General features: G+C 45.2%; 1 protein-coding gene across 10 annotated transcripts in view; it reads right to left on the reverse strand.

Annotated features, from left to right (window-relative positions):
• LOC147117099 (sickle tail protein-like) overlaps positions 1-27417 on the reverse strand; it is a 702547-nt gene that overhangs the window by 70644 nt on the left and 604486 nt on the right. For all 10 annotated transcript variants that reach the window (XM_085987756.1, XM_085987757.1, XM_085987755.1 and 7 more), the window contains 3 exons: positions 18208-18306; positions 18018-18064; positions 9376-9545 (listed from right to left, as the gene is read on the reverse strand). In XM_085987756.1, the coding sequence (XP_085843882.1) occupies positions 9376-9545; positions 18018-18064; positions 18208-18306 (316 nt within the window). The remainder of the gene's footprint in view (positions 1-9375; positions 9546-18017; positions 18065-18207; positions 18307-27417) is intronic.

The raw sequence follows: 27417 nt of genomic DNA on the forward strand, positions 1-27417 counted from the left end.
GCCATGGAGCTGATTTGAATACAAGGATGAGAAATTTTAAATCGAGGCGTTACCAGGCCGGGAGCCAATGTAGGTCAGCAAGCACAGGTGCTTTACCCACAAAACTACAATTGAAATGCAATTCACTGGCTGTAAAATTCTCTGGGATATTCTGAGATGTGAAAGATGCTAAACAAGCTGTTTCATTCCCTCTGAACTCCAGACAGTGCAATGACATTTTTCAATATTCAACATTTAACTCCACATTTGTAGTTTCTGTACTTCAGTTCAATGCTTTACTTATAACTTCACTTTCGTTTGCATTTCACTGCAAGGAACAGGTCTGTATTGATCAAAATACAAGCCACTAACAGAAATGAAAGGCAGCTAGTTTAAAAGGAATTGAATCCATTTCCAATTTGTAACAGTTTTAATTGTGCTGCCAATGCACTTATACCATAACTCAAACAGGTAATAGTCATTAATTAAGAACTACTGTAGTCATTATTTGCCTCCTAATGTCCATTGATGAAAATCTCAACAAGGGTTGACATTCAATTATTTCAGCAAACGTTTCAAAGGATACACAAAGGCCTGTACCAGTACAATCGACTGGTTTTTGGAATAGCATCAGCTCCAGCTATCTGGCAAAGAGCTATGGAGCAAGTCCTGCAAGGGATTCCGGGGACTCAATGCTACCTAGACGACATCCTTATAACAGGAGAAAACGACAACGAGCACCTTGCCAATTTGGAGCAGGTGCTCACCAGGCTGAAAGAACGGGGCCTACGAGCAAATCGCCCCAAGTGCGAATTTTTCCAAAATCAGATATCATATTGTGGCCACATAATTAATAAGGAAGGGTTGCATAAGTCACCTGAAAAAATTGAAGCAGTTATAAAAGCCCCAGCACCTGAAAATGTTTCACAATTAAGGTCATTCCTGGGATTAATAAATTACTATCATAAATTTTTACCGAACTTATCAACTATTCTACACCCTCTTAATGATCTTCTACAGACAGGAGTGATTTGGAAATGGAACAAAGACTGTAAACGTGCCTTCCATAAATGTAAAGACTTAATCCGAGAAAATTATGGCTCATTACAACCCATCACTACCAATCAGACTGGCGTGCGATGCATCCCCTTACGGCATAGGAGCGGTATTGTCCCATAGATTCCCTGATGGCTCGGAACGGCCGATAGCTTTTGCGTCACGCTCATTGAACTCAGCTGAGCGTAACTATGCCCAGATGGACAGGGAAGCACTCAGCCTGGTATGGGGAGTGAAGAAATTCAACCATTACCTACACGGACAAAAATTTACCTTGCTGACTGACCATCAACCCCTCATCTCCATATTCAACCCTAAAAAAGGTGTCCCCATTATGACGGCACAAAGACTACAGAGGTGGTCCCTTTTTCTAGGGGCACACCAATACAACATTGAATACAAAGGGTCAAAACAGCATGGGAATGCTGACGGTTTATCACGCCTACCGTCGCCAACGATAGAAGAGGCACCTACAGTAGACCCAGTAGAGATATTCCACTCTACCATAGTGGAATGTCTACCGGTGACAAATTCTGCCATTGAAAGGGAGACAAGAAATGACCCTACTCTCTCACGGGTCTACGATTTAACAGTGAAGGGATGGCCAGCACATGGCGAACCACTGTTGCCAGCATTCTCGCAAAGAAGAGAACAGCTGTCAGTGTGCCGAGGAACCTTGATGTGTGGATCCAGAGTGGTGATTCCACCCAAACTCCAGGATAAAGTGCTAAAGGGGCTTCACGAGGGGCATCTGGGTGGAGTGAAAATGAAGAACCTAGCTAGGGTGTTTGTATGGTGGCCAGGTATCGATGGAGACATCGAAGACATGACCAAGAGCTGCCTAGGATGCCAGAAGGTCCAAAATGCTCCGCCACAGGCCCCTCTACATCCATGGGAGTGGCCCTCATCTCCCTGGCAAAGGGTGCACGTCGACTTTGCTGGTCCATTTATGGACTCAATGTTCTTAATCGCAGTTGATGCACACTCCAAGTGGCCGGAGGTAATAAAGATGTCCTCCACCACCACATAAAAGACCATCACAGTATTAAGGACCATATTTGCCAGGAATGGGCTGCCGGAGCAGATATGTTCTGATAATGGACCGCAATTTGTGTCCGAAGAATTCAGAAAGTTCTTAAAGAACAATGGGGTAAAGCACTACACGTCCGCCCCATACCATCCCGCCACCAATGGATTGGCTGAAAGGTTTGTCCAGACCTTCAAGAAGGCCATCAAGGCCATGGGTAATGAAGACATAAAACTTCAGCACAAGGTGGATAACTTCTTATTTGCATATAGGAATGCAACGCATATGGTTACTAACCAAACTCCCGCCATGATGTTCTACAATAGAAACCTAAGATGCCGGCTGGATTTGGTCAAGCCCAACATCCGAAGGGACGTGGAGAACCGGCAGTTTCAGGGCATGAATGAAAGGCCAACTAGGGCCTTCCAGATAGGCCAACCGGTTTTGGCCCGGGACTACCGTACCGAGAAATGGCAGCCTGGAACTATCTGCACACGATTAGGACCACTGATGTATACCGTGGACATCGGAGACAGCATAATAAGGCGCCATGCTGACCAAATCATCAAGTCATCCGAAAAGGGACAACCTACACCACCACTCTATACATCTAACGATGAAGTAGAGATACCCATATCTACCTCCGATCCGGTGATACTGGAGCCCGATGAACCCGACACTGGCCTTCAAGCCGAATCAGCCTTGCCAGAAGAACCTACTACACCACCAGAAACTACTACACCCCCGAGGCGTTATCCGGACCGAGTCAGGAAGCCTCCTGAGAGACTAACTTATAATTAATTAATACAGCAATGTATATTATTTTGCATATAACATGTAATTAATAATTACTTAAAATATGATGTACTAGTTAGCTAGAAGGGGAGGAATTGTGGTGTATGTGCCTTTAAGAGCAATTATGGTGTATGTGCCTTTAAGAGCCCCAGGTGTGCGTAATGCCGGTAATTGCCACTTGGGCTATATAAGCCTGTGTATTGTGTATATCCTTTAGAAACCCCCCCCCCCCAGGCTTGCTTAGTAAATACCTATGAACCAACTCCTGTCTTCAGTGTCTTTATCTACACACGGACACTACAATAACTTTCTCCCCTCCCACTCGTGGAGCGACCGACTGGTCCTCCTGGACTCTGGGTGCAGTCTTTCTCCTCCCCACCCACCCCAAATCATCAGTACTTCACAACTGCCACCTGACCAGCTGCCCCCCCACCCCGTCCTCACCCATTCATAATCCCAATAGCAGGGCTCTGCACATGTGTAGGAATCCATCTCTGATGTAAAAGACTACAATTCCCAGAGGCCACCTTGCAGCACCCCCTATCACTCCGAGGTCATTGGTGAGTGGCCTATAAAAAGAGAAAAAGGAAAACAAAAAGAGGGAGAAGTAAAAGAAAGAGAACGCGTGCAAGCATGGACATACTAGAACGAGTAAGGGAAAGTCTGCAAGTCTGTTGGCCAGTGAGAAGACAGAGAGACAATACCCTTTCAGGGTGGGGGAAGGATATGCAGAGAGGAAGAGAACAAGACACTGGAGGCAGGGAGATGAGCAAAGTTACTACAGAGCTGGGGAAATGGGGGTTTGAAATTGAGAGAAACAAAACTTCCCTTTGTCTGTACAGTTGTATATTAACTTAATGCTTCTTTTGCCCATAGGTGCTGTAGAAAAAATACATTTAGGACTCTATGTACTTGGATGAGGTACCTCCTTAACCACATTCTTCCTAACTGCAAAGCTTAAGCTTATCTAATCTTTCCTCAAATAGCTCATGGCTTCACACTTGCTGCACTATTCTAATTCTATGGCCCATATTTTCCGGGGCTTATGACCACGTCACAGTGCGTACCCGCCCATAAGGGCCCCGCAAGTTCTGGGTTTTCATGCGTGAAAACCCAGAACTTGCGATCTGTCAAGAATCTTCTATTTGCCCAACTTCTGCCCAGCGAATGCCCGTGAAACTCTTATGCCTGGTAAAAGCTGGCGTCAGACCTGCTTTTACCAGTGTAAGAGTTTAAATGAGTATAAAAATACATTTTTTTCAATTATTCAAAGATTAAAACATCTGTACAATTAGTTTAGGTTATTAGCCCCTTTAAAACGTTTACATTTATTTTTCAAAAAATGTAATTTCTATTTTAAATGTTTAAATAAATTGCATTTTAATTCGTTTTAAATATGTAAAAAAAAAATTATTTGGTATGCAACTGTTTTTTTTAATGTGATCCCCATTCATACTTATGGGAGTTCCGTACGTACGTAATCCCCATAAGCATGAATGGGGAGCCCACTACTTTAATTGGTTAGGCCAGCCCACGTGATCCAAGGGGCGCTTGTGAACAGCATGCACCCCTGGGATACGTGGGCTTTTACGCAGGCCTTCGCGTAGAGGCCCAGGGGTGCGAGTCTCCGTGGATCCTGAGGCACCAGGTAGACGCGGATTTTATTTGCGGATCAGAGGCATTTTCCCGCAGGAAGCCTCCGACCGCAAATTTAGGCCCTATATCTTTTTCGTGATGCGGTGACCAAAAGCGAACACAGGATTCTAAATGTGGTCCAACCAGTGTATTGTAAACCCGCAGCTTGTACTCTACAATTCTGTAGCCCAGCATTTGATCACCTTTTCAATAGCTTTTTTATATTGTCTGGACATTGAAAGTGATGAGTATACAATTACTCCCAAGTGCCTAAGCACCCCTGTGCTAATTCACTTCCATTCAATGTTCCCACATTTTTCCAATCCATCTATAATACTTTACATTCATCAATATTAAATGTCATTTGCCACAAAATAACCTCAACAAAAGAATTAATAAATTAAAGTTTTAAAATGATAAAAAAGCAAAATACTACAGATGCCGGAAATCTGAAGATAAAACAGAAAAAGCTGGAAATATGAAGACCCTTCCTCCAAGGTTGACTTCTGTTTCTCCACAAATGCTGCCTGATCTACTGAGTAATTCCAACTTTTTCTGTTTTTGTTCAAAATGATCCCTTGGGAACTTTTGAAATTTTCATTGCACCAGTTGCATTGATACTGCAGACTGTGCAAAGCCAAAACTGAGAGACAAATTTAACTCTCACCACTCGGCAGAATTTTATTTGCGTTTCCACCTCCGTAACATCGCCCGTCTCCACTTTTGCCTCAGCTCATCTACTGCTGAAACCCTCATCCATGCCTGTGTTACCTCTAGACTTGGTATTCCAACACACTCCTGACTGGCCTCCCACATTCTACCCTACGTAAACCTGAGGTCATCCAAAACTCTGCTGCCCATGTCCCAACTCGCACCAAGTCCCGTTCGCCCATCACCCGTGCTCACTGATCTACATTGGCTCCCGCTTAAGCAATGCCTCCATTTCAAAATTCTCATTCTTGTTTTCAAATTCCTTCATGGCCTCGCCCCTCCCAACCTCTGTAATCGCCGCCAGCCCCACAACCCCCACACCCAGAGATATCTGTGCTCCTCTAATTCTGCCCTCTTGAGCATCCCTGATTATAAATCGCACAATCATTGGTGGCCGTGCCTTCTGTTGCCTAGGCCCTAAGCTCTGGAATTCCTTGCCTAAACCTCTCCGCCTCACTACCTCTCTTTCCTCCTTTAAGACGCTCCTTAAAACCGATCTCTTTCACTAAGCTTTTGGTCACCTGCCCTAATTTCTCACTATGTGGCTCGATGTCAAATTTTTATCTTATAATACTCCTGTGAAGCGCCTTGGGACAGTTCACTACATTAAAGGCACTATATAAATACAAGTTGTTGTTGTCTGCAACAACTTGCATTTATATAGCACCTTTAACATAGTAAAACATTCCAAGGTTTCACACTAGAGTTTGTGCAGATGCAGTCACTTTCAAAATGTGCCATGTAACTGGCCTATTTGTTTGCCTTTCCCTTAGTTCAGTTTCATGCACTTTAAAATATAGGTCATAGGTCACATCCTGGTGTACTTTTTATGCTCTCGAAATGTAGGGGAGCAACTTAGCGACTGGTGCAAACCCATATCTTCATCTTTTGTTTTTCTACACTCCCTCAGATTTATTTTAACACACATCCCTTTTGTTTCTTTCATTATTCAATCTCTCCCATTGCTCAAATTATTTTAACAATCTAGTGAAATTCCTCCTGCCTTCATCTTTCAGATTGCCCCTCAACAGGAAAACACAAAACCTATTTATGAAAGAAGATATGCAAAAGCACCCATGAGAGAAAAAGAATCAACCTCTTACAAGCTGCAGATGCGCACTTCTTGCCCGAGAGCATTCTCAACACTTTGATTTCTGCACGGAACATCACGACTCCCCCTCATAGTTATCCATGAAAACAGTATGACTGGATTTTAGCCAACTGCAGTCAGGAGTCTAATAGAAAGGAATAAACCTGTCAGCATTAAAAACTTAGAGCTTCCCTTAGTAATTACTGCCTTAAATGATTTCCAAGACACTGACTGAGTAGCCAAAAATATTCCAAAAAGGTAAAACTCTACTCAAAATATTACCTAATGATCAAAAGAAAAACCATGGATGCTGGAAATGAGAAATAACACAGAAATGTTGGGAAATCACAGGTCAGTCGGCACCTTCAAGAAAAAGATGAACATTTTGGCTGCAATTCTCCATCAGTGCTTAAAAAAAAACCTTTCTTTTGCATTCTAATGCTGATTGACATGTGCATTTCACTTTCCATGTTTCAAGGATTTAATGCATGTGTTTCAATAACAACCATCTATTTCAGTCTGTACAGTTGTAGTCAGTACATCTGATAAGACATGTAATGCACTGGAGACAAGAAATAGAGAAAGGATGTTCAATCGCCCACCCACCAGCCTGGAGCAACAGCCTCTAAATTTAAATGCTTTGTAGTTAATGTCACCAAGTCTCTCTCACTCTTCCAAAAAGGAACATGTTGGTGAGAGGCCTTTTGAAGTAAAGGAAAGAGAGAAATAAAGAGCTAGCACACAATACCCGAGTCACCTGACAAATACCATTATCTGCTTTCAAAACTACCTCACAAAATGCTTCAAACAATGAACACCAAGACACTGGCAAATACAAACACACATCTCAGCACCAACAGCAGCAATTGCAAACAAAATGACAATAAACAGAAAAATCAGTCAACCTTTTACATAATTCCACTGCTATAGCATGTGAAATGAACATGCACGAGCAGAAAGCACCGACATCACCATTACATGTTTCATATAGTTTTTAATACAAAGTCTAAGGAATACAAACGTGAGTCTGAACCTACCATTCTTCAGGTCACTAACTATCTCTATAGATGAGCATTTTTACACTGGCCCAAATACTGCTAGGAACTTGGTGATCATCATATCAATAGATTAGTCAGTCTTGCCTGTGTTCTTCTCTAATTGGTTGGATGTCCTGGTATGCACCCTGGGAGTCATCTAGCTCCAGACATCCCAGGCCTAGGCTTGCAGTGAGGTAGGCTTGCAGTGAGATGGCAATGCAAACAGACTTCACACCGCCATAAAGTAGGTAACAAAAAATCTGAGTTAATGTTTCTCCAAAAATAACATTTACTACTATTAAAAATACCAATTAAAAATACCGGGGTAGTTACTTTGTTGAACAAAAATAATCTTAAATTAGGTAACAAGAGATGCACAAGTTGGGTTGGCATTGCAATAAGTGATGTCGTTGAAATGCAGAATGGCAAGATAATAAATAGCAATGCTGTTTCATAAACCTAACCATCAATCGGTTAGAGATTTCTGTTAACTTGGGGTAGTAAGGGATATGGGACAAAATCGAGTATATGGAGTTAGGTCACAGATCAGCCATGATCTCATTGAATGGTGTAACAGGCTCAAGGGGCTAAATGGGCTACTCTTGTTCCTATGTTCTTGTGTTCCTACATGGCAGTGAGAGAAAATGGTAAAATATTATAACTGCAGGACTCAATTTTGTAAAATAATTTTTCTGCAGGCAACGACAATTCTTCAGTGTACAAATGTGGCATAGAATTCACCATTTCAGGTAGATAAAATGACATTTTTATACATTTATATAATGTGGGTTTTAAGAAAGCTACCATTGACACGTAAAACTAAATTATTTTAAAATGGAAGTACAACACAAACATAGAAATACATTATACAGAATTCCATTAGCCGACTGGTTGTCTAAATCATGAATTTGGTGATGTTCCCACAGCTGCCAATTTTTTTTCCCCCCTCGCGTGCATTGACCCTCAGAGTCTCAATTTTTCACACAGTTTCAGTCAGGTGTTCAACAGTCATACATGTTCTACTCTGTTACGTACAGCATTCTTGACCTACAGAAATAGACCCTCTCCAGGGTTCAAAGTGCTGTGTAACGCAGAGCATGCAAAAATTAATCCAGGTTACATCGAATACAAACTGGCAGTCAGTACTCCAATACAGTAATAGCAACCACAGGCCTTTGCAACTAAATAATGCTGGAACCACAGATTTAGCATAAAATTTTACAGCACAGACACAGACCAGTCAGCCCCAACCAGTAAGCTGGTTTTATGCTCCACATGAGCCTCCTTCCACCGTACAGCGCGAGACCTTTATCTCATGACCCACATGGCAGTTTAAGGAGCAAGCTCTGGGCCTCACTCTTGATGTCTGGCTGAAACAGTTTCACAGATTCTTCCAGAAACGTAGGTAGAACACCACTAAATACCCAAGCTGCGACCCAGAAAACCTTGCTCCTTCACCTAATTCCTCACCTAAAGCCCAGTGCCCGGAGGGACTACAGCTTTCCAGCTGTTTCCGCCAACATCCTTCACAAGTAAAAATGAGCCGAGTGTAAAATCCTGTTGCCCTCGCCTTCACCTTCCAGTTATAACCACTTATCCGTTGGTTTCTGCTTATTCCTTATGATCTCACCCTGACCCAGAAGCTTAATTTCTGAACATGCATCCTCTACCCAGAGGAGACAAACATCTTTCTTCAAGACAGAGTCCCAGTGGGCATCCAGAAGCACAGCCACCCCTCCACAGTGAAGTAATACTGTACAATGGGATGTTTCAGAAATATATGCAGCATAAAGATGGATTGCACTGCAAAAAATAGGAAGGGACATCATCAAACAGCTTGCCACTGTATTATATGGCACAATTTAATAGTAAATGCTACTTTTAGCATCCAAATTGAACACAGGATACAGAACCTTGAGCAGATTCTCAATGTCCAAACCATAATCTCATTGTAACCAACTGATGTAGCACTACACCTCAAGAACTAAAGGTTTGAGAGACTGTGGCATGGTAACATTTATCCGAACAGAAACATGAACAGATACCTGTGACTGTCTCAACTGTTGAAGCTGTAGGCGCAGGTCAAGAATATTCCTCCGTAAATCAAACACATTGGTTTGAATTTGCTGTTGACACGAGGCAGAAGGTTGGACAACACCGCCCGAAGACTCTAAAACAATCCCAAAGCTCTTCAGTACTGTTGTACTTGTTGCACCTGCAGGTGAAAATGACCTCATTAGCTGTAATAACAAAATAAAAAACCCTTTTCAGTGGAGATCTAAATATGGTTACAATAAATGCAAATTTGATTCATAAAAGAGATGGTATGGCGGTCTGTAAGAACGCAGCTTTTACGGGTGCATGAAAGGTTCCGATTTATGTGTTAACCAAACACAATCTGCAGGATCAGTGCACAAGAATCCCTTCAAATCGCAATAGTCACAAATCCAGACGACATAACTAGCCATAATTCAGCACTAATTGAACAATTAGAGTGTGGCATTTAGTAACATAAGAACGTACGGTACCATTAGAAGACAGCATTACTTTATACTGTGAATGGAAACTACATGCTCCAATTCAAATGAGAGAGTAAATGTTGCATTTGCAGATGTCTTGCACTAAAAATGGAAATCAGTTTAAAATATCAAAATTCTGAAATAATCTTACGTAATCTGCACGCGACATTAGAAAGATTTCATGCATCATCCAAGAGTGGGAAATAATTTGTGCAGCTTCCTAAAATTTACAAGATTTAACCATGTCTGATTTGGGAACTAACTGCAATTATCATTAAATCTTTTTCCATTTTATGTTTGTTTTAATATGGGTATTCTGCTTCAAACAGGTTTGTAAATGCTCTTCAATCACATTTTCACAGATTATTCGATGGTAATCATCTCTGGGACCTGTATTTCAAATTAACCCAGACAGATGGAAATGAGTTGCCTTTCTCTAATGGCTGCTAAGATTCCTAAGCAAAATCAATTTTGATGAGCTGGAGCACACCGCTTAAAAGTACCCATAAATTATTAAGTTGTGCAATCACATTCAGGAATCTACAAGAAAGGCTGAAGTGGGAGCTGGAAATGTAACAATTACAACAGGAGTTTAGAGCAGTACGAAACTGCTTATACTAAATCTGACCTGGTCACATGATGGCAAAGAACATTCAAAACACCCACAGTTGGGATTGGAGTGCATGTGTGTAAACGCACAAAGTGTGGTTAATACGGTTGGTGAGCTGCAGGCGCAAATAGCCACATGGGAATATGATGTCGTAGTGATAACGGAGACCTCGGTCAAAAAAGGGAAGATTGGATGCTTAATATTCTTGGGTATAAGGGAAGATAGGGAAGGAAAAAAAGGAGGGGTAGCAGTTTTGAGTAAGGAAAATATTACGGTGCTAGAGAATGTCCTTGAGGGGTCAAAGACAGAATCTATTTGGTTGGAAGTAAGAAACAATAAAGGTGTTATTACCCTACATGGTGTATTTTATAGGCCACCAAATAGTGGGGAGGAGATCGATATACAAATAAATTACTGAGAGGTGCAAGAACTATAGAGCAGTGATAATGGGAGCCTTTAACTACCCCAATATTGAATGGGGCAGTGATTGTCTTAAGGGCAGAGAAGGGGAGGAATTTTCTTGATCACTATGTTTCCTGCCTAACAAGGAGGGAGGCATTGCTGGATCTGGTCCTAGAGAATGAAGTGGGTCAAGTGGAGATTGTCACAGTCGGGGAGCACTTCAGGAATAGCGATCTTAGTTATGGAGAAGGACAGGGAGCAATTTAGAATAAAAATACTTAACTGGAGGATCAATTTCATCGAATTGAGAAAGGATCTGGCCCAGGTAAATTGGAGTCAAGACTGACAGGCGGAAATGTAATGGCGCAATGGGCGCCCTTTAATGCAGAGATGGTTTGGGTACAGTCTAGGTACATTCCCACAAAGGGAAAAGTGAGGGAAACCAAAGCCAGAGCTCCCTGGATGACAAAGAGATTAGAGAGTAGGAAGAAGCAGAAAAAGGGGGTGCATAACAGGTGTCAGTTTGATAATACAAGGGAGAATCAGGTTGAATAGAAAAAGTACAGAGGACAAGTGAAAAAGGAATTAAGTGGGGCAAAGAGACAGTATGAGAATAGATTGGCGGCTAACATAAAAGGGAATCCAAAGATCTTCTATAGGCATATTAACAGTAAAAAGGTTGTCAGAGGAGCGGTGGGGCTGATTAGGGACCAAAATGGAGAACTATTGGTGGAGGCAGAAGGCACGGCTGAGGTACTAAATGAGTACTTTGCATCGGTGTTTACCAAGGAAGAAGACTTTGCCAAAGCTGTGGTAAACGAGGTTTCCGGGATACTGAATGAAATAAAAATAGATAGAGAGGTACTGGAAAGGCTGGCGATACTTAAAGTAGATAAGACACCCGATCCGGACGGGATGCATCCTAGGTTGCCGAGGGTAGAAATTGCGGAGGTGCTGGCTGCAATCTTCCAATCCTCCTTCGATACAGGGGTGGTGCCAGAGGACTGGAGGATTGCAAATGTTACACCTTAGTTCAAAAAAGGGGAGAAGGATAAACCTGGCAGTTACAGGCCAGTCAGTTTAAAGTCGGGGGTGGGGTGGGGGGGAAGCTTTTAGAAACAATAATCTGGAAGAAAATTAACAGGCACTTGGACAAGCATGGTCTAATTAAGGAGAGCCAGCATGGATTTGTTAAAGGCAAATCATATTTGGCTAACTTGATTGAGTTTTTTGATGAGGTAACAGAGAGGGTGGATGAGGGCAGTGCAGTTGATGTGTATATGGGCTTTCAAAAGGAGTTTGAAAAAGCACCACATATTACGCTTGTAATATTGAAGCCCATGGGATAAAAGGGGCAGTAACAGCATGGATACAAAATTGGATAAGGGATAGAAAACACAAAGTTGTGGTGAATGGCTGTTTTTTGGACTGGAGGGAGGTATACAGTGGTGTTCCCCAAAGTTCAGTACTGGGACCACTGCTGTTTTTGATATACATTAATGACTTGGTAAGGGCACAATTTCAAAATTTGCAGATGGCACAAAACTTGCAAGCGTAGTAAATGCTGAGGAAGACAGTAATAAGCTTCAAGAGGACATACATAGGCTGGTGGAATGGGTGGACACATGGCAGCTGAAACTCAATGCAGAAAAGTGTGAGGTGATACATTTTTGGTAGGAAGAATGAGGGGAGACCATACATAGTAAATGGTACAATTTTAAAGGGTGTGCAAGAGGAGAGACCTGGGGGTGCTTGTGCACAATAACAACAACAACTTGTATTTATATAGCGCCTTTAACATAGTAAAACGTCCCAAGGTGCTTCACAGGAGTATTATGAGACAAAAAATGACAGAGCCACCTAAGGAGAAATTAGGGCAGATGAGGAGGTAGGTTTTAAGGAGCGTCTTAAAGGAGGAAAGAGAGGTAGCGAGGCGGAGAGGTTTAGGGAGGGAATTCCAGAGCCTAGGGCCTAGGCAACAAAAGGCACGGCCACCAATGGTTGAGCGATTATAATCAGGGATGCAAGAGGGCAGAATTAGAGGAGCGCAGATATCTCGGGGGGGGGGGGGGGGGTGTGGTTGTGGGGCTGAAGGAGATTACAGAGATAGGGAGGGGCGAGGCCATGAAGGGATTTGAAAACAAGGATGAGAATTTTGAAATCAAGGCATTGCTTAACGGGGAGCCAACGTAGGACAGCAAGCACAGAGGTGATGGGTAAACGGGACTTGGTGCGAGTTAAGACACGGGCAGTCGAGTTTTGGATGACCTCCTGTTTATGTAGGGTGGAACGTGGGAGGCCAGCCAGGAGTGCATTGGAATAGTCAAGTCTAGAGGTAACAAAGGCATGGATGAGGGTTTCAGCAGCGGATGAACTGAGGCAAGGGCGGAGACGGGCGATGTTACAGAGGCGGAAACAGACGGTCTTAGTTATGCCACGGATGTGGTCGAAAGCTCATTTCAGGGTCAAATATGACACCAAGGTTGCCAACAGTGTGGTTCAGCCTCAGACAGATGTTAAGGAGCGGGATGGAGTCAGTGACCAGGAAACGGAGTTTGTGGTGGGGACCGAAAACAATGGCTTCGGTCTTCCCAATATTTAGTTTGAGAGCACGGTGGCATAGTGGTTAGCACTGTTGCCTCACAGCGCCAGGGACCCGGGTTCGAATCCGGCCTCGGGTGACTGTGTGTGGAGTTTGCACATTCTCCCCGTGTTTGCGTGGGTTTCCTCCGGGTGCTCCGGTTTCCTCCCACAGTCCAAAGATGTGCAGGTTAGGTTGATTGGCTATGATAAATTGACCCTTAGTGTTAGGGGGATTAAAATGTGTGGGGTTACGGAGATAGGGTGGGATATGTGTTGGTGTAGGGGTTACGGGGATCGGGTGGGATATGTGTCGGTGCAGGCTCGATGGGCCGAAATGGCCTCTATCTGCACTGTGGGGTTTTTCTGTTTTCTGTGATTCTGTGAAAACTCATCCAGAACTGGATGTTGGACAAGCAGTCTGACAATTTAAAGACAGTGGAGGGGTGGAGAGAAGTGGTGGTGAGGTAGAGCTGGGTGTCATCAGCGTGCATGAGGAAACTGACGCTGTGTTTTCGGATGATGTCGCCAAGGGGTAGTATGTAGATAAGAAATAGGAAGGAGCCAAGGATAGATCCTTGGGGGACACCAGAGGTAATGATGTGGGAGCGGGAGGAGAAGCCATTGCAGGTGTTTCCCTGGCTACAATTAAATAGCTAAGAATGGAACCAGGCACGTGCAGTCCCACCCAGCTGAACAACGGTGAAGAGGCATTGGAAGAGGATGGCATGGTCAACCGTGTCAAAGGCTGCAGACAAGTCAAGGCATACAAATCTTTGAAGATGCCAGGACAGGTTAACAAAGCAGTTAATAAAGCATATGGGATCCTGGGCTTTATAAGTAGAGGAATAGATTACAAAAGCCAGGAAGTTATGCTAAACCTATAAACGCCAGCATGGACTGGTTTGGGCTGAATGGCCTGTTTCTGCACCGTATATCTTATGTAATCCTATATAAAACACTAGTTCGGTCCCAGCTGGAGTATTGTGTCCAATTCTGGCACCACATTTTAGGAAGGACGAAGGCTGTGGAGAGGGTACAGAAGAGATTTAGGTTCCAGGGATGAGGGATTGCAGTTATGTTGATAGACTAGAGAAGCTGGGGTCGTTTTCCTTAAAGGGAAGGCCAAGAGGAGATTTAATAGAGGTGTTTTAAATCATGAAGGATTTAGATAGAGTAAATAAAGAGAAACTGTTTCCAGTGGCTGAAGGGTCGATAACCAGAGGGTCCAGATTTAAGTTGATTGGCAAAAGAACCAGAGGCGACTGAGGGAAAAAAAAATTACGCAACTAGTAGATACAGATTCAACAGCAGCCTTCAAAAGGGAATTGGATAAATATTTGAAGGAGAAAAAATTGCAGGGAAATGGGGAAAGAGCGGGACTAACTCGATTGCTCTTCAAAAGAGTCGGTGCAGTCTTGATGGGCCGAGTGGCCTCCTTCTGTGCTGTAATATTCTATGATCCTATGATAGTTAGTCTCTCACTGGGATAAGCAACAATTTCATTTTTTTTTTTTTTTAAACTACCCAACTGTCTCAACCCCCAGAAAATACAATACCATTGGGCCTTCATAACTCCGAATGGCATTAATGGCACACATTTCAAAGTATCTCCTTGTCATAGAAACATAGAAGATAGGAGCAGGAGTAGGCCATTCGGCCCCTCGAGCCTGCTCCGCCATTCAATGCGATCATGGCTGATCATCCAAATTCAGTACCCGGTCCCTGCTTTCTCCCCATACCCCTTGATCCCTTTAGCCGTGAGAAATATATCCAACTCCTTCTTGAATATATTTAATGAATTGGCCTCTACTGCCTTCTGTGGTGGAGAATTCCACAGGTTCACCACTCTCTGGGTGAAGAAATTCCTCCTCATTTCTGTCCTAAATGGCCTACCCCTTATCCTTAGACTGTGACCCCTGGTTCTGGCCTCCCCGACCATCGGGAACATCCTTCCAGCATCTAGTCTGTCTAGTCCTGTTAGAATGTTATAAGTTTTGATGAGATCCTCAACTTAGGAGTCAGTTTGCTATTCATACAGAGTGTATGACAGTGGTCACTTATATACAGAAAATATATAGAATGTTACAGACACCAGAGAAACTGGTGTTCTTTTCATTAGAACAGAGAAGGTTATGAGCAAATCGAATAGAATTTAGTAAGGGTTTTGATAAGGTAAATAGGGGGATGGTGGGGGGGGCAGGGGACTATTTTCACTGGGTGATGAGTCAGTAACTAGAGAGCATAAATACAAGATCATCACCAACAGAATGAAGGGAGAGGTTAGGATTTATTTTATGCTAGCATGGCCCATGTTAGTACATGGAATGCCCTACCAGAAACTATGGTAGAAGCAGAATCCACACTGGCTTTTAAAAAGGAAGTGGATAAATATTTCAAAGCAAAATAATTCAAAATGATATATGGAAAGGGCAGGAAAATGGGGCTAAGTTGATCGCTCTTTTCAAAGAGTTGGCACAGGCATGATGGGCCAAATGGTTTCTTTCTGTGCTGAACAATTCTCTAATTCTAACAAAGAAACAGGTTATTCAGCCCATCTGATCTGCCTAGGCATTTTTACTCCACATGACCAATCTACACGAATGCCAATCGCAAACGTCAATATTGTTCCCTCAGTTTCCAAGCCCAGATGATAGGTGCTAATAGTAACTGAGAACATCCCCAATACAGGTCCCTGTGGCATCCTACTCACCACATTTTGCCAGTCAGAGAAACCTCTTACCTCTATCCTTTGCTTTCTGCTCACCAACTATCCCTTGCTTTCTGCTCACCAACTATCTCTCTTTCCACATGGCCACATATTCACTTCAATATGCCATTATACCTGCTACAAGTCTCTTATTTGGGACCTTATCAAATGCTATTTTAAAAATCCACATCAACCACATCCACGACATTTCCCTTACCTATCTCCTCTCTGTTATTTCTTCAAAAGGAATCTGTAGGATTGGTCACGACCTACCTCATAGAAAGCCTTGCTGCAAAACACTGCATAATCCTACTTCTGTAACAGGATAACCACTCTTCCCCATTGACTGACTGAGCCATATAAATACTGGTTTCTCTTATATTCTCATATGATTGACGACACAAAAAAAACTGCACGATCATGTAGTTGTAGCCCTTCAGCGTTCCCAAACAGGAAAATTGAAGTGCACAAGTGAATAGATTATATTGATGCACTTTAGTAACTGGCGATAAATACACAATTTCTGAATGTTTTAAAAAGAATATCAGAGACTCGGCAGCAATCATATCTAGAAATAGTTCAGAGCTCATATTTTAAATAAATCAAAACAAGCTGCCAAGTGCACACTTATTTTGAACTAATGCTAGTTCTGGAATAAAAGCAGCTAGGCTTTCATCCCAAGCCAGGAAAGGGGCAATCAAGAGACAGATATATGTAGCTGAATTTTATTACATTTTCAGTTACTGCCATCTGCAAGCTTAAGAATTGAGCTGCAGTGTCAGGCAGGGGCAAGCAATCAAACAGCTATACTTGGGCTGATTCGGATGACACAGGAATAACCCAAACTTTGCCCAGGTCAGATTCCGAGTGATGTGCCTTCAATAACCACAAAACTAGAAGTTATAGACTTTAACAACATCTCAACACACCGACTGGCTCACAGGAATGAGTCCTACAGATCCTGGGATCTTTAAGTAAGAGAAGTCAGGGGCGGAGCCAAGAGCCAAGACCTGGAACCTTCCAGGTTAGTCAGGAAAGAGGAAGTGAAACTATACACCGTGTGGGGGAGGGTAATATACGAGTGCAAAACGAATACAGGCAAGACAAACAGATTTCATTACACCGAGGCACTTCAATAAAAACTAAAGTTTAAATAAAAATCACAAAACAAAAAAGAGATTCAACGTAGAGAGTGCAAAAACATCTGTGCACACACAATACCAATTATCACAAAAAACATTCTGGTACCTTCCAAATTGGCCCGCATCTCAGACTGACGATGCTGCAGAGGTGTTTGGGTTGGTTTTTGATTTTTATTTTGAATGCGTGGGTGTGTATTTTTTGTTAAGTGGTTGAATCTATTTTTCTAGATTGTCTGCTGCCAATAGGAAGCACACATCCAACCTGCAAGGTTGTGCGTGCATGTTATGGGGGTGTGTGCATTTATGTCACGTTTGCTCAGTTGGTGGCACTCTATCCTCAAAGTCAGTTGTTTGTCGTTCAGCACCACTTCAGGGCTTGAGCACATAATCGAGCCTGACATTTCAGTATAGTACTGATAAGAGTACCACATTGTTAGGGTTGCTGTCCTTCAAATGAAACATTAAACCATGTCTTCCTGTTCTGGTAGTTTAGAAGAGGAGACTGTTGAATATGAACAAGTTTCAAAAGATCATTTTTAACTCCTGGATTAAAATTACTATTAATCTCAAACTTTGACCTGTCCATTTTCTCTTGGGTGTGAAAGGTGGGAATGCACGGCAATAGCATTTTATTCTCATTGAACAATAAATGTAGACATTATGGAAGCTTTAGAAAATGACAGAGCTTTAATTAGGCCACGAATTGGGGATGAAGAAAAAGTACCTCGTGCCTCAGAAATGCTGCTGTGCGATGTAGCTTTTGTCTTCTCACTGAAATAGAGGACGACAGCAAATTAAACATGTCAAATTTCCATTTTCTACATCAAAATACAATTATTTATCATGATTCTTAAATTAGCTCAAATCACATTGCAGATACTGTAAGAGGTGCAGAACTGTTCTTTCTCTCTTACCCAGGAACTTCTTTGGCACTACTGCCCCCCTTGAACAGTGCAGACTGAACAAGGCCCGTCAGACTAGCGATCTGCTTCTCCATAGCCTTCATTCTCTCCCTAAATAAAAAGAGCCATAATTCAGTCGAGTACTAGCGGCTATTTGGAATAAATACCCCATTAAAGTCAGACTATATTAAAGAGCTGTCCCACAAACACCCTGAGGAAACAGAATCGAAGTTCAGAATGGAACTCATTACCTTCACACTCTTGTCGCACAACATATTGCAATTTACCTTAGACAACTGTATTTTGAGTCAATTCTAGTTTAAATAATAGATCATATTTTAGCATGCAACATTCAAGACAATACCATACCCCCAAGAGGTAAAACCCATTAACTTCAGATATTTTTATCCCTGTTCTCAAGATGTAAGCCAACACTGACCAGGCCACATTTACTGTCCATCTCTCGTTGCCTTGAGGTGGAGTTAGTGGGCTCCTGGTGGTGATGGTGCTAGTAGGGTATTTAGCATTTGGAGCCAATACAGCTCTATAAATCTAACTAGGTAATAAAAAAACTGACAGTTTGCAGCTTCACTGAAAGAACCAACTCATACTGTTCACAGTGTGCTCACAGCAGTCTGTTCATTGCGTGAAATACTTTAGCAACAAAAATTGGCAAAAACACGTGAGGTAACGGTGGATTGTGTAAGACGTTATACACATACATGGCAACAGTAAGGAAAAACAGATTCAACAGTATGTACAAATAATACTTAAATCTAAAAATCTTTACATACTTGAATTTATTTTTAAAACTCTAATTGCAAAAAGGATTGAATGTCATTCTAACGGCAGATAGACTGAAGGAGTTTGGCCATTTATAAGAAAAATCCAATCACAGCTTAGAAGTAATAGGCCTTTCAGACCTCTGAAATAATCCTCATAAATCAACCCTATCCCAGGGAAATCCAATCATATGAAAATAACCCACCTGTGCGACTTTGGTCTGATGGGTTATACTGCTTTTAAATAGAATTTTGTGCCCTTCTGCTGCTCAATATTTATTTGAACTTTGGGAAGTGATTTTAATGCCTTTGAGAGATGGAGAAAATAGCTGGTTTAGCGTAAGGCTCAAATATAATGGGCAAAGCCAGAGACTTTCATAGGCAGTATACTGTAATAAATGTTATGGAATAGGAAAGCAAGAACATACTTTCTCATATCAGGGGGCTTGTCTGCAATCATCATCATTTCAAGTGGTAGAAAAGCAAAACTTCAATAAAAACAAACTGAAAATTGTAACCAGTCACTTTTATCTATTAATAACCAAGGACCAATGCTTTCTTAATGCAAAACGATCAATCAGACTTACAGAACCTACTAATCCAGAGTCTAGAATATGAAGGGCAACTCTCAGCAATTCCACAAAGCACTGTTTCCACACTGTTTGGCCCTGATATCTACAGGGAGGCCGAACCTAATGGCAGGACCACTATCACTTTTTGGATCCGTTTCCTGCCCGGCAGCTATCCAAATGGACAGCCTGGCCGCAGCCGGGAAGAAAAGCCAGAAGCAGGAAGTTGCAGCAGGGATCCTTGGGGGACAGTCCCCAACAATCGATGGGGTGGTGTGGGGGGAGGTCGGGCATCGGAAAGAGATTGGACATTGCGATGGGGGTGAGAGAGAGAACATTTGGGTTGGAGTGGAGGGGGGGGGGGGAGGGGGCGGAGAAGAGAGGTGGGTGATCGGGCTAGGGGAGAGAAAGGCCGCGATCGGCAGAAAGCTTCCTTGAGGGGCCGGGGGTGCACTCCTGCTCCTCCTAGCCCACAAGGAGTGCCGTAAAAGGCAATTACATTGTGGAGTTGGCAGCTCCCGCCTCCCTTTCACTGCCGGGTTTCCTGACCCCTGGGAAACCTGCGCAGCAGTCAATTCTATATAATCGGGCTCTCAAGTGCATTTAGATATGTTAATGAAGTGTCCTGCTTCTCAACGGCGGGACAGTCTGAAGCCACGAAACCTGCCGCAATAAAAAACAGCAACGTGCACGTTCGTGGCAACCAGAACCTGACAGTGGCAGGAGGCCGCTGCCCAGCGAATATAGAAAAGCTTGGAGGGAGGTGGCACACAGAGTGACCTCCAGCAGCATGGTCCCTAGGACCCCAATGCAATGCAGGAAGAAGTTCAACGACCTCACTCGGGTTGTCAGGGTGAGTACCCTTTCCAGTATCCTCTCATCCCTGCATGTGCACCTCACTTTATGGCCAAAGGGTCCTGAAAGCCCCAATGCCCAGCCCTCATCCAACACCTATGGGACTCTCATGAAAATCACATGCACATTCACCACTTTACACACTGTCAGGGCTATTCGACCATAGGAGACAGTGCAGGCAAGATCAGGGCTTCACACTGTACTCAGAGCCTGTCCTTTCTCTTGCAGGGCAAGCTGGCCCACAATAGGAGGCAACAGCAATGGACCGGGGGAGGTCATCCTGAACTTAAAGACCTCAGCGATCTGGAGCAGCGAGTGGAATGGATTATGGCAGGCCGGCTGATTGGCCCCGTCGCCACTGGAGATGCCGACCCCGTTCTGGACAGCAATGGTAAGGTCATCACCTTTTTGACCCCTCTCTTTCCACTTGTGCCTCACACCAGCATCCTTTGCCACTATCGAACCAATGCAGTGCATTGCAGCACTCATGCCTCCCTCGCTGCCGCCCTGTCCTCACACTAAAGCAACTCTGTACCTCCCTGCTTTCAGATGCTGATTCGCCAGGTGAGGAGGCGGGCCCTCAAGCTGGCACCATGAGTGAATCGGAAGGCGAGGAAGAGGAAGCCGGAACATCAGTGCCACCCTTAGCCGAGGCAACCCATGGCCATGATGGGGACACGTCTTCCCTGGAGGAAGGGTCTGAGGAGGGTGAAGCTCCGGGGCCCAGCGGGCTGGAGCAACGCCCGGTGGTGGGGTGGGGGGGGGGGTGGGGTGGGGGGGGGGGGGGGGGAAGGAAGTAGGGAAGCTAGGCGGCCTTCTCCCCGGAGGGCGAGTGTGGCCTCCAGTCCTGCTATAGTGAACGCAGAGGAGGTGCGGCTCCTTGGTGAAATGGGCGCCCAGGTGGAGCGCAGGCACACTGAGCTCATGGCTGCAATGGCAAGGATGTCTGACTCCATAGATGTAAGAAGTCACACAACACCAGGTTATAGTCCAACAGCTTTATTTGAAATCACAAGCTTTCGGAGCGCTGCTCCTTCTTCAGGTGAAGAAGGAGCAGCGCTCCGAAAGCTTGTGATTTCAAATAAAGCTGTTGGACTATAACCTGGTGTTGTGTGACTTCTTACATTTGTCCACCCCAGTCCAACTCTGGCATCTCCACACCATGACTCCATAGAGTCACTGGCAAGGAGTGTACAGGAATTCGGGGCTGCACAGGCAAGGAGTCAGCAGGACGTCAGTGCAGCACATGCGGCTTCCAGCCAAGTGCTTAGTTGTGCCATGCAGTCACTGGCTGGTCTGATACAGACACAGATCAGGGCTACCCTCGCTGGATCGGCCAGGATTTGCCGGGGCCCTCGCCGCGCTGCAGCAGGCCAGCAGTCTGTGCTTCAGCAAATTGCTGCGCATACTTCAGTGCTGCCCCGTGCGAGTGCCAGTGTCTTGTCCGACCAAGGAGTGCCTGTGCTCTGTCAGGTTGGCAGCATTGCTGCTGCCAACACTGTCACTCCTCCACTGCAGCTGCCACCACCTGTAGGACAGACTGCTGCCGCCCAAGCAGAGTTGGAGCAGTCAGCAGCCGGGCCCTCCAGGCCCAGAGCTGGTCCAGGCCATCCCCCAAGGGTATCTGCCGACTCACTATCTGACCCTGAGCAGCCTTCCCCCAGCCTTGCTGCCGCCACTGGGGTCCCATTGCGGAGGAGCTGCAGGGCGGGAAGGGGCCAATCTCGCAAGCGAGGCAGATCACCCTCGCAGGCCAAAAAGTAGGAGGTGTGGCAAAATGTTGTGTTTCTTTTTTGTGAAGGCTGAGGATCATGGCCATTTTTGTTTAACTCTTTTGTTCATTGTCTCCAGGTTGAGAGAGCCAGTTATGTGTCTGACTGTTTTTTTGGGGTTTCTCTGTATTTGTTTGTCATGCGGGAAGGGCAGAGTTCGTTAACTAAATAATTGTCTTTATTCAGATTGTGCATGTTTGCACTTTGAACTATTTGTTGCCTTAACCGGCTCAGGGTTTGCGGAGCGGGTCCATTCATGTTCTTTCAATGGCACAAGCCATTCCCCGAGAGAGGGCCTAGAACCGACTTGCAATAAGCCGCTGACGGATGGCCCTTGCACTTTGTGCCTCCCTCCCGTCTTGGTGCTCCTCCAATGTCTGCTGGCAGTGGCTAAGTCCTGAGGATAGCCAGGTTGCGCAGCATGCAGCACACTACAACGAAATGGGAGACTCGCTCAGGCGAGTACTGTAGGGCTCCCCGGAATGGTCCAGACAGTGGAACTGTTGCTTTAGCACGCCAATTGTGTGCTCAATGATGTTCCTGGTAGCTTGATGGCCGGCATTGTATCGCTCTTCAGCAGGGGTGGTGGGCACACAGAGCGGGGTCATCAGCCAGGTGCACAAAGGATAGCCCTTGTCCCCGAGAAGCCAGCCTCCTGGGTGAGCCGGGGCTTCTAAAATGTCTGCCACAGAAGTCTGGCGCAGGATGAAGGCGTCGTGGCTGCTGCCTGGAAAGCGGGCATTGACAGCTAGTATCAGCTGCCTGTGGTCACACACCAACTGCACGTTCAACGAATGGAGCCCCTTCCAGTTGCGGTAATCCTCGGCATTAACTAGAGGCGTCCAAAAAGCCACATGCGTGCAGTCAATGGCACCCTGGACCATGGGGAAGCCTGCTATTCTTGCAAATCCCATTGCACGCTCTTGCTGCTTGTCCAGGGTCACGGGGAAGGAAATGTACAGACGTCTCCTTTTGAAGAGGGCATTCGTGACCTGGCAGATGCAGCAATGCACCGCGAACTGAGAGACATTGGTAATGTCCCCAGTGGCGGATTGGAAGGAGCCGGTGGCATCAAAGTTGAGAGCCACTGTCACTTTCACTGCCACCGACACAAATGTCCTGCTCCTCAGCTGAGGCTGCAGATCTCTCTGAAGCAGGTGGCAGATCTCAGTGACCACCTCCCTTCTGAATCGAAGCCTCCGAATGCACTGCTCCTCAGACATGTTGAGGTAGGAGAAGTGCTGGCGGTATACCCTGGGAGGGTAAGGCCTCCTGTGCCAATGCCTGTTGGCCCTCCTCCGTCTGGCCATGATTGGCACTCTCTCTCGGTGTCTCTGAGCCCTCTCAATGCAATGGAGAAACCCAACGTTTCCACCCATTGCAGCCCCCATTATATGTGGCCACTCAAGGCTTTGGCACTGAAAAATCAATCCAACTGCAAAGCTCTGGGCTGAAGCCAGAAGTGCCTGTGCGAGCGGAGTCAAAGCAGAAAGTTCTCTCCCTTTATCGCTCTGCAAATATCTCTCTCTGTCTCTCTGTCCTCGCTCACACACAGGAGTGGTCCAAAATGGCTACCACAAAGAATGCAGGAAGAGTCCTCTTTAAATAGCGCCCCCCCAGCCCCACAGCGACTGGGAACCGTTCCACTCAACCACTAAAGTTCCAGTTCGGGGCACACCAAGGGCGTTACACCATGAAATGACATCAGGATCTGTGCGCGCAGCTGAGTGGGCGTTGCGGTTTTGCGCCGCCACTAAATCTTCACTCAAGTTCACGAGAGGCGCAGATCGTGCCGCGCCCGGGCGCTAGCCGCTTCGCGCCCCACTTATCGCCCTCTTAAGGCGCTAGCGGTTGGCGCTACCAACTGAATTTCTAGGCCTTTGACTTCAAGGGGGTATTTATATTAAAGTCTCTTCAAAAAAAGACTAAAAAAGTACTGCGCAAAATAAAATGCAACTTGAAGCAAGGCACACCCATCACTTTAATGCAACTATGATTGTAATGTAGAGGAATGAAAGCCTGTCTGGCTGTTAATGAGGTGTGTCTCACTACTGTGCTAACTTCTGGGTGAAGTAAAAGTTGTTCAGCTGAACAATCTTGTTGGTATTATTATTCTGGGTTGTCAGCGTATTGAAGATAAATGCAAACCAAATAAGTGTATGGAATATGGAGTCTCTCCAATGATTCACAGCACTGACACATTAATTCTGTCAGCAAAGCTCAAGACTCCTCAGATCATTTTCATGGAACAAGATGGTGCGTGTTGTGTGAGGAATAGAAAATGTTAAGACTCTCGGGAGGAGCTCATAGCCGTAACAAATGGGGAGTAAATCCAAATTAACTAAAAGGCAAGGAACAAAATTTTTCCTTTCAATTTAAAAAAAAAATTCAATCATGCGATGTGGGCGTTGCTGGCAAGGCCAGCATTTATTGCCCATCCCTAATTGCCCTCGAGAAGGTGATGGTGAGCTGCCTTCTTGAACCGCTGCAGTCCGTGTGGTGAAGGTACTCCCACAGTGCTGTTAGGTGGGGTGTTCCAGGCGTTTGACCCAGCGACAACGAAGGATCGGCGATATACTCCTAAGTCAGGATGGTGTGTGACTTGGATGGGAACTTGGAGCTGGTGGTGGTCCCATGCGCCTGCTGCCCTTGTCCTTCTAGGTGGTAGAGGTCTCGGGTTTGGTAGGTGCTGCCGAAGGAGCCTTGGCGAGTTGCTGCAGTGCATCTTGTATGCCGGTGGTGGAAGGAGTGAATGTTAAGGTGGTGGATGGGGTGCCAATCAAGCAGGCTGCTTTGTCCTGGATGGTGTCGAGCTTCGAGTGTTGTTGGAGCTGCACTCATCCAGGCAAGTGGAGAGTATTCCATCACACTCTTTACTTGTGCCTTGAAGATGGTGGAAAGACTTTGGGGAGTCAGAAGGTGAGACACTCGCCACAGAATACCTAGTCTCTGAGCTGCTCTTGTTGCCACAGTATTTATGTGGCTGGTCCAGTTAAGTTTCTGTTCAATGGTGACCCTCAAGATGTTGATGGTGGGGTATTCGGTGATGGTAATGCCGTTGAATGTCAAGGGAAGGTGGTTAGACTCTCGCTTGTTGGAGATAGTCATTGCCTGGCACTTCTTTGGCGTGAATGTTACCTGCCACTTCTCAGCCCAAGCCTGAACGTCGTCCAGGTCTTGTTGCATGTGGGCATGGACAGCTTCATTATCTGAGGAGTTGTGAATGGTGCTGAACACTCTGCAGTCATCAGCAAACATCCCCATTTCTGACCTTATGTTGGAGGGAAAGTCATTGATGAAGCAGCTGAAGATGGTTGGGCCTAGGACACTGCCCTGAGGAACTCCTGCAGCAATGTCCTGGGGCTGAGATGGTTGACCTTCAATCACTACAACCAACTTCCTTTGTGCTAGGTATGCCTCCAGCCAGTGGAGCGTTTTCCCCAATTCTCATTGACTTCAGTTTGACTAGGGCTCCTTGATGCCACACTCTGTCAAATGCTGCCTTGATGTCAAGGGCAGTCACTCTCACCTCACCTCTGGAATCCAGCTCCTTTGTCCACGTTTGGACCAAGGCTATAATGAGGTCAGGAGCCGAGTGGTCTTGGCGGAACCCAGACTGGACATCAGCGAGCAGGTTATCGGTAAGTGCCGCTTGATAGCACTGTCGATGATACCTTCCATCACTTTGCTGATCATGGAGAGTAGACTGATTGGGCGGTAATTGGCCGGGTTGGATTTGTCCTACTTTTTGTGGACAGGACATACCTGGGCAGTTTTCCACATTGTCAGATAGATGCCAGTGTTGTAGCTGTACTGGAACAGCTTGGCTAGAGGCGTGTCTAATTCTGGAGCACAAGTCTTCAGCACGATAGCCGGAATGTTGTCGGGGCCCATAGCCTTTGCTGTATCCAGTGTGCTCAGCCATTTCTTGATATCACGTGGAGTGAATCGAATTGGCTGAAGACTGGCTTCTGTGATGGTGGGGACCTCGGAGTAGGCCGATATGGATCATCCACTCGCCACTTCTGGCTGAAGATGGTTGCAAATGCTTCAGCCTCGTCTTTTCCACTCACGTGCTAGGCTCCACCATCATTTGAGGATGGGGATATTCATGGAGCCTCCTCTTCCTGTTAGTTGTTTAATTGTCCACCACCATTCACGAGTAGATGTGGCAGGACTGCAGAGCTTTGATCTGATCAGTTGATTGTGGGATCGCTTAGCCCCGTCTATAGCATGCTGCTTCCGCTTTTTAACATGCATGTAGTCCTGTGTTGCAGCTTCTCCAGGTTGGCACCTCATTTTTAGGTATGCCTGGTGCTGCTCCTGGCATGCTCTTCTACACACTTCATTGAACCAGGGTTGGTCCCCTGGCTTGAAGGTACAGTGAGGGATATGCCGGGCCATGAGGTTACAAATTGTGGTGGAATACAATTCTGCTGCTGCTGATGGCCCACAGCACCTCATGGATGCCCAGTTTTGAGTTGCTAGATCTGTTCTGAATCTATCCCATTTAGCACGGTGGTAGTGCCTCACAACACGATGGAGGGTGTCCTCAGTGTGAAGGCAGGACTTCGTCTCCACAATGACTGGTAGCAGAGACCACCGCACAATGCTGTCATGGACAGATGTTTCTGCAACAAGTAGATTAGTGAGGATGCGGTTAAGTAGGTTTTTCCCTCGTGTTGGCTAAATGAAAAAAAGCTAATTTTGCATAACTGCCTCCTCCATGTATCTCCCTTTAGGCAGGACTGTAGGATAGTTTGGAGCAATGGACTACTCTACAACTGCCGTCAGTGCTGCTCCACAGCTGCCTAGTAGGAGGTATGACTTAAGAATGCAGAGCATGCTTATTTTAGCTTCTTGGGGTGGGGGGGGAGGGGTAAATTTCCACTGTGGTTCGCCCATATGACTTGTCCGCTGTAACTTCAACAAAAGAGCCACAGAAACACCGGACAAAGCATAAAAAGTGTTCACTCCATATTCCGAAGTTTTTGTGGTTCTTCTGCTGAAGTTATGGCGGATGAGCAGGAGAACCCCTCGTGGAAACTCACCCCCACAAACTAAAAGCGGACGTAACTCAGCCAGTTGGTCTCATTAATGGCCAACTGCTAGAGCTGATCACGCTGATGCTGCTACAAACTTGGCCACAGTCCTTTAACGGTAACATTTATTTGAATCGGGGCAGTAGGATCTCCTGAGCATCACTTCCTTCTCCCCCCACCAATCTTGCTGGACTATTCCGGT

The sequence above is a fragment of the Somniosus microcephalus genome, chromosome 5 (genome assembly GCF_052327205.1).
Source record: "Somniosus microcephalus isolate GS21.2 chromosome 5, FLI_Smic_1.0, whole genome shotgun sequence".
NCBI classification, from domain to species: domain Eukaryota; kingdom Metazoa; phylum Chordata; class Chondrichthyes; order Squaliformes; family Somniosidae; genus Somniosus; species Somniosus microcephalus.